Source organism: Colobus angolensis, unplaced genomic scaffold (assembly GCF_000951035.1).
Source record: "Colobus angolensis palliatus isolate OR3802 unplaced genomic scaffold, Cang.pa_1.0 Scaffold21, whole genome shotgun sequence".
NCBI classification, from domain to species: Eukaryota; Metazoa; Chordata; class Mammalia; order Primates; family Cercopithecidae; genus Colobus; species Colobus angolensis.
Genome location: NW_012115266.1, coordinates 1553863 through 1561994, shown reverse-complemented (window position 1 = coordinate 1561994; position 8132 = coordinate 1553863). Strand labels below are relative to the sequence as shown.

The 8132-nt window shown below is 48.1% G+C and overlaps 1 protein-coding gene across 1 annotated transcript in view; it reads right to left on the bottom strand.

Moving 5' to 3' along the window:
• Positions 1 to 8132, bottom strand: part of MTL5 (metallothionein-like 5, testis-specific (tesmin)) — a 47029-nt gene that overhangs the window by 2825 nt on the left and 36072 nt on the right. Inside the window, exons 6-8 of the mRNA XM_011942317.1 lie at positions 5773 to 5875; positions 3198 to 3335; positions 727 to 902 (exon numbers count right to left, since the gene is read on the bottom strand). Of these exons, the coding sequence (XP_011797707.1) occupies positions 727 to 902; positions 3198 to 3335; positions 5773 to 5875 (417 nt within the window). The remainder of the gene's footprint in view (positions 1 to 726; positions 903 to 3197; positions 3336 to 5772; positions 5876 to 8132) is intronic.

Here is an 8132-nt window from a genome sequence, read left to right as displayed (position 1 = left end):
AAAACACCCCTGTAGGTCACAGTCATGAGTATTTCTGATACTCTCTAACCAAATAAGCATGAATTTGGCTTTGCAAAATATTAATTAATGACATCTGGTACTTTATCTGATTGACCATTACACTGAACTCAAAGAAGTTTTTTTTAAACAAATGAATGGAATCTAATAGATAGTAAAATTATGACTCAACCTTTGAGAACTACTAGGATTACAATGCGGCTTTAAAACTGATAAATGCAAAATTATCCAACTAATCCAGATCCACAATCGCTTAGTAAGGAAAACAATTTGGACCAAGCACAGCTCTTTGCTGCCACTTCCCACGATAAAGGACAGGGAGGTACGCGCTGTCTTTCCTGCCCCGGGTCGGTGTGGCTCTGTATTAACGCAAAGGCAGTGTCAGAACTCTGCTGGCCCGGCTGGTGATCCTGGCAGCAGGGCTCTTTCATCTGGTACAAAACAGGAGTAACTCAGACAGTGAGGATGAAAAGGCCGAGCCAAGAAGACAAAGAGGACAAAACAGGTTTCCGCAGCAGGGCCTCTAAGGAAACACAGTCGCCACCCAGGATTAGCCCATGGAGGGAGGAACGGCTTCCCTCTGCCCCCCGAACACATGCCTGCCCCTGCAGGCTCACACATTCTTTCCAGTGGATAAATTGTCCTTAATTCTCCTCTCAAATTAACCTCTGTTCCCTCTATTAGCAGAGGTTAGTTCAAAGTACGTACCTATCCTGACTGAATTTTGGAAGTCCTGAAAATTTCGGTGGTGGCAGATGGCGGCTGCCTTCCAAACCTCCAGCATGCATGTAGTTTGGCGTGCTCATTAGTGTCTTTCGTTCTGGGCTTTCTTCATAATTTTTGCAACCAATGCATTTGCAAATAGAAGAACACATAATTTTGGCCTGGTAATACAAAATGCTTCAATAAAATTAGGTGGTCCCACAAGTCATCAAAAACTGACAAATTCTATTTGGACCTTAAATAATTCTTTGTGTATATTTGCCCATGAGAGAGAGAGAGACAGAGAGAGAGAGAGAGAGTGTGTGTGTGTGAGTGTGTATGAGGGTGTGGAGTGTGAGTGTGTGTGGGTGTGTATGAGGGTGTGGAGTGTGAGTGTGTGGGTGAGCGTGTATGAGTGTGTGTGTGTGAGTGTGTATGAGGGTGTGGAGTGTGAGTGTGAGTGTGTGGGTGAGCGTGTATGAGTGTGTGTGTGTATGAGGGTGTGGAGTGTGAGTGTGAGTGTGTGGGTGAGCGTGTATGAGTGTGTGTGTGTGTGTATGAGGGTGTGGAGTGTGAGTGTGAGTGTGTGGGTGAGCGTGTATGAGTGTGTGTGTGAGATGTGTGCTGAGTGTGCGTGTGTGTGCATGTGAGTGTATGTGGGGCTTGGGTATGTATGTGTATATGTGTGAGTGAATATGAATGTGTGTGACTGAGTGTGTGCATTTGAGAATGTGTGTGTGTGTGTGCGTGTGTGTGTGTGTGAGATCTGCAGTTTTCATCACATGCTGCTGTCGTGGAGACGCAGTAGTCTTGCTGCTGACGGAGCGGAGGCCGAGTGTGTGGGTTTGAGTCCCAAGCACAGAGAGGGCATTGCTCTCCCTTGTCCACCAGGGAGCCAATAGGCTGCTTCGTTTGACTTGTTTTGAAGAAAGCCTGCCTTAGCTGATGATAAAACTCTAGCATATGGTTCTCTTTCAGCATGGGAGACTATTATGCGATTGGATTTTGTTTCAAGCTTTTCCTGGCAATGTGATGCTCAGGGGGGCTGGCGTGTCCCATCTGTACCCAGCAAGCCCCCTCTTGCCCCCTCATGCCAAATCCTTGTTCATGTGGGTCCCAGGGGCTGACCAAGAGCTGGCACTGCCAATCACTATGGTTTTTGGCTTTCTCTTTCCTTCAGCCGCCCGGGGATTTCCCTCTGTTTTTTCCAGCTGGGAGATGCATCTTCAGGGGGATGTGTTCTGTTTCATCTGCACCTCTGGGTGTTTTGAAGCAGGAGGCTTTTCAGAGTTTCTAGTCTATACAAACACCAAAGACTAAAGGACAGTGCTATCCCTTTCCTGTGAGGCTGCACATTCTGTGTGCTGTGCCCAGCACAGGCTTGGCCTTGGGGAAGTGGGCTGAGCTGTAGTTTCGTGGCAGCCAGTGAGGGCGTTTTGCAGGACACAGGAGCTACTGTGAGTGCGGTTGGAATTGGTTCCTCGGGGGTGATGCCACTCCGTTTCAACTGTGCATCTCTGTCATGTTTTGATTGTGTTTTCCACCTCTTTGCTGGGGACTGTGGGGTCCACCTTCCCAGGTCTTTCAGTGCATGTCTCCAGAATCAGGAGGACTATTCTCAAGCCTGACCCTCTGTGACAGACAGCCTTTGAAAAGTATAATTCACAGGAACCCCCAAAAGACCTCAAGCAAACCAAAACAGAGGTTTGTAAGGAAGGTTTGCTCAGCCGCTCCCCTGATAGGGCCTAAGGGTTCCCTCACTTTCCCTTTCTTCCTTTCCCTCAACACAAAGGAAAAGGAAAAGAGAAAGAGCAAAGAGAGGTGAAACAGCGACAGCACTGAAGGGGAAAGTGGGTCCCTCTGCTGTCATTACATCTTTGGGAAAAGAAAAAACTTTTGTCCAGGCTGTGATCTGCAGCTTGCTTTGTTAGCCTCCCTCCATTGGCTTCGGCCGACTGTCCATTCTGGTCTCTGATGGGCCTGTGAGCCAGGGAGGAGCTACCCTTGGTCAAAGCACCAGGTGAATGGATGTCTGGGGACAAGTGCCACAGGGACCTGGAACAGACTGAGTCTTTGAGACCAAACTGTCCCCCACAGCCCTACCTAGAGCACTTGGGCTTTGCTCAGGGAGGAAGAGGCACGGCTGCCCTCTGGGAGCCTCCACCCTGCTGGAGGACCAGCGTGGATCAGTGGCCGCAGAAGGACAAAGCCACACAGAGGGCACCCTCATTGGGTACTCAGGGCTGGGCTCGGGGGAAGCAACATGCTCCAAAAGGAGCCCTCAGTGAATTGGCCTGGTTCACAAAGCTCAGCTGGTATTTGGGAAATTAATTCAGATTAATATAAGTGCCCTTCTAGAAACCCTGGAAGAAAAAAATAATTATATTTATCTTTTTAAATTACAGCAAAGTTTTTTAACCACAAAAGTTACTCAAAATATTTACCTGTGTTTTTTGTTAGTGAGTTAGGGCACTAACCTCATAGCACTCGCAGTAATTCTTCAGGCAGCCCGACCTCCTGCAGTTGCACCCTTTGTTGTGCCGGGGCTTGACATCGCTCAATTGGCCTTTCCCAATTTTTGGCTGGAAAGCTTCTGGATTTCTACCAAGACATGCCTAGGGCAGAATGGGAAGCTCCATCAGGATGGATATTATCATTCAAAACTCAGCTCAATGAAGGGTATCTCATTTGAATCTGGTTGTTGTTGTAAAAGCTGCCACAGTAAGCAGTGACTCTCTTTACATGGTTCAGAAGGTGCAGCCCCTTCTTGTTTGATTTCAATTTGTTTCCATACACAAAAAGGTATATTGTAGCTAAGGTTTCTTCATGTTTTGTTTCCTGAGTTTCCAAGTCTTACATATTTACTGTAAAAAAAATAATAGATAGTAAAGATGCAAAGAAAATCATTATTTCCGTGTGGACACGTTTCCATCCAGCATTTCTGGAGCCCTCTTTCCTAAAATGGTTGAGACCGTGGACCATACTAGCAGCTCACACTGCCTCAACACACCGTGTGCTGGGCGTCTTTCCATGGGATTTATAGATACATGCCCTCTCATGTAATCCTCAGAAACCTCGGGAAGTAAAATCTACTACGGTATGATTGTTCTATACATGGAGAAATCCAGGCACCAAGAGGTTAAAAAACTGCAGGTAAGTGGCAAGATCCCGATTCAAAGTCCCCGTGCTGACTTCAGAGCAGGTCTCAACCGTTGGGCCACGCCTTTCTCAAGCAACACACACACTTTGTTATCCAGGTCTATTTGTTGTCCCTTTTTAATCGATCTATACACACAAATACATACATATCTTTACATACAAAATGATTCAATGCTCTTTGTAAAAATTCAAACAATAGAGAGGTCACAGTGGAAGTCCGTGGCCTCCCTTCCCCCTCCTGGGGTTGACATTTGGAATCGGTGCTATCCAGCAGCACAGCCCCCAGCACAAGGCCATCACGGCACAATGTGCTGCTGGACAGCCCCAGCCTGCGGTGCGCGGCTTTAGGCATTTTCACGGATCACTGAAGTGTGACAGGCAGTGGAGGCACATATCTGCAGCTGTGGCGTGATGATCTTGTGCACGTGCGCATACCTATGTACCTGCGCACACCTGTGTACCTGCTACCAAGGTCAAGTTAGAGGACAGGCGGCCCCGCAGGCTGCCTTGTGACTCCTCCCCAGTGGTGCACCCCCGCGGGGAACGCTATTCAGACGTAGAGGGCTTTAGGTTTGCCTATGCTGGTGCCACAGGAATCCCACAGCTTGTACTCCTGCGTCGGCTGCCTCCCTCAGATAACAACTGGGAGGTCCGTCCGCACTGCTGCGCTTAGCGGTAGCTCCTGCTTTTCATCAATGTGTGGATTCATCCATTCTACCACGGATGGATGTTTGGGCTGTTTCCAGTGTCTGGTTACTCTGAATGAAGCTGCTATGAACATTCCTGTACAAGTCTCCTGGTGGACACTGGTGCTCGTTTCTATTGGCTATATTTTTAGGAAGGAAATGGCTGGATCATAGCATACACACAGGTTTAGTTTTTCTAGCTATTGTCAAACAATTTCCCGAAGTGGTTGTACCCCTTTATATTCCTACTAGCAATGTATGAGAATTCCAACCCTTTTTGGTTTTATAGTTTTAATTGTAGATAGTACTCTTTATCCCTAAATAAAATGTACTCAAGTTTACATGCATGACAATTTTCTTCTGTCCTATGGATCTGGCTATATCAAAATTGGTAAGATATTTCAAGTCCTTTATCCATAATTCAAGAGGAGAATTAAATTATTTTAGAAAACAATGCAGAGAGCAGCCACACCCTTATAATTGTGTCCTATTTGCACAGGACAGTCTCAGGTCTACAGTCAATGGCTCTCAATTTCCCTTCGTGAATGAGTGGGCACTGGAAGTGTCTCCCTGGAGTGGGTTGACAACCCTGAGCCTAACTGTCCCTCCCTTCTCCCTGATTATCTTTTGTGCCTACAGAAAGGGATAAAAGCTGCAAGCTCCTGTGTTTAGCCTTCAGCAGAGTGGTCATCGGGGCCATCGAAGCAACCTTTTGCATCCCTGGGAAAACCTAGATTCTTTTCTTCTGGAAGCTGAGGGGTGAAATTTGAATTGTTAACTTTTACAATTGAAAATGTAGGCTGCCTGAGCACTTTCACCCAGCCTTCTCACGCAGTGGACTGTCTACACGTTTGTGACTACACTGCTCCAGCTCATGCTTATCTGCTATGTGAGATGACCCCAAATGTCTAAACTCCAAGACAAAGTGGACATTCGCATGTTCTTGAATCAGAACCTTCCTAGGCTGCTGCATCTCTGAAGACTTCCCACATAATAAAGGGCAAAAGGCCTTTCTCTGCCTACCACTTTTATAACAGCCGCTTGTCATGGCTCAATACTCCCACCAGCAGGAATCAAGTCATGTTCAATGTAAATTCTTCAAAACTGTAGGTTTTTTCCAATGAGGAATCTCTGGAGATCATTTTATGAACATCTCAAACAGTTCGAAATGCTTTTAAAATGCATGCATTTAATGGACATTTATTACCTTACTGGCTTTAAACCGTTCAATTTCATGATGCAAGTTATTGCAACAATTATTACAATTGCAGTTGTTGCAAAAGTCCCCACTGGCAAAGCAGTCACAGTACCTGTGAAGGAAAGGACAGAGTGAGTGGCAGGCACAGACAGCACAGTCAGTCGTGAAAAGAAGAGCACACACGTATAAGGAAAGAGCAGGCAATGTGCTGCAGTCAGAACACTGAACGCTTTTATAGATGGCTCAGACTCCTTTTTATATGAGAACTAGATCAACCAGGATGATGCTCACCAGTGACTAACACAGAAGGGCGTAAAACTAGTTAAAACCATTCATTTCATAATATAGAATTTTGCAAAGCAAAACAATTTCCCGGCAAATCCATTGCCATCAATCAATCCTCCCCGGCCCCTAATTGTCCTCTGCCATTTTCCCAGGAGCACGGTAAGTTTGGTGGGCAGAAACATCAAGTAACAAAGAGCTGTCCTCCCATCAACCACCCCAACCCATCCAACATGGCTGAAGGTGTGTTCGCTTCTTCACGAGACCTTGACTTTGAGTGAAAACTAATGGGACCCAGAGGTGGAACCTGGCCTAGGCCTTATCTCACTTTCTTTCTGTGAGGGGGAAGTGAATGGCAGAGGAAATGAACGGATGAGGCGGCTGCAGTCACACCTCTTGGTTGTAATGCGAGGGTTGTTCGGGAACCCTGAGTCTAGTGAAGAAGCCCTTGGAGCACACACCACCGTGCCCTGTGACTCCTGGGGCCACACAGGTGGGTGGCAGTGCTGTGGACTGGCTCTGAGGGCTTCCTGGGAGAGCCGGCGGTGCTGGCAGCCAGCCCCCCTCCCACAGTCTTCTAAGATGCCTGCTCCTGCGCTGTAAGGCAGAGGTGTTCACAGGCATGCGCTTTACCCTTCCTGGGTTAGGCAGGGACAACGCTTTCCTTAATTCATGTGAAAATGTAGCATCAAGGCAAGGACTCCTACTGTGCTGCCTATGACCCGTGCTCCAGAGAGCCTGTGAGGCGTTCGTCAGCCACCCCATGGCTTCCCCCTCTGACCAGAGAAGACCCCTGTCGCTGTCTTCTGTGAGCATGGTTCATCGAAAAGAGCTTCCAACTCGTCTTCCACACAGGCTCTGCCACCTTCTCCCCATGCACCAGTCAGCTTTGCAAGCTGTAGAGTGGGAATCATGGTGCTCAGCCTCCCAATCCCAAAGCGCTGCTGAGGGAAACCCTGGGCGTGTCAAGCTTCCCACAGTGCTGCAGGAACACGCTGAGGGCTGTGCGGGGGACCAGAGGTCTGCAGAAACCTCTCTGGGGCAGAATTCCCAAACACAATTCTTTTCATAATTATTATGTTCATATTTTAAAATAATATTTTAATGTCAAGTCAACAGGAGAGTAAAGAGGATCATCAGAGGCCAAAAAGACAATAAATTGTGAACCCAGAGAGGTGAGTTCTGCAGCAGCTAAGTGCTGCCCTGGGGCATCTGCCAGTCCCTAAGGACCCGGAGCTTGGGTTCCAATGTGCTGCTCGTGCAGGAGACAGGAGACAAAGTTCGGGCTGTAAAAGGTGAGCATGAGACCAGAGACCTCTCATAAAGTGTGGATCCCTGAAAGGCGAGCTCCCCAAGGAGTGAATTATTAGAGACAACTCCACTCCACAACAGGGGAGAGGAGAGACACATCCCCCGCGGGGAGAAAGGGGAACTATAAAGGTCTCTCCCGAGCCTGCAAGCCATGCAGATGGAGAGAAGGGAAAGGAGACAGTGACAGAAGGTTTGGATGCTGGACAGCAGAGGGGCAAGAGAACTGGTGTGGCGGACTCAAGAATGCTGAACCCGAAGTTAGCAGGAAAGAGCTGGCAAGGAGCTGTGGAAGGCTCTGGAATGGGCAGCACCAGGTTCCTCCATGGGAGAGAAAAGCCAGGTGAGATAAGAAGAGAACCAGGGGGATTCTCTGCAGGAAGGCACGAGTCCCCAGACTCCTCCTCCTTCCTAAGCAGCTGGGACCCCCTGCCACAGTGGCAGAGACTACAAGTGACTCTCTTGGAGCAAAACCACTGGGTGTGGGACATGATAATGAACAAATCCAAGAAAAGTGAATGTTGGGACCCCTAGGTTTCTTCTCAGCTTCTAGCATTCTAGCAGGAGACTAGAAAAGCCTCTTCTGAGGACCCTGACCAACCCAGGAGAAAATATCTAGAATCTGACATTGAGTTTTCCCAATAAAATAGCTGAGTGACCACCCTGTGGTGGAGCTACAGTGAGCAAGCACTCAGCAGTGCACCTGCAGTCCCAGTCAGCCCACCCCTCACCTACAGCCCCCAGTCAGCCCACCCCTCACCTACAGCCCCCAGGCAGCC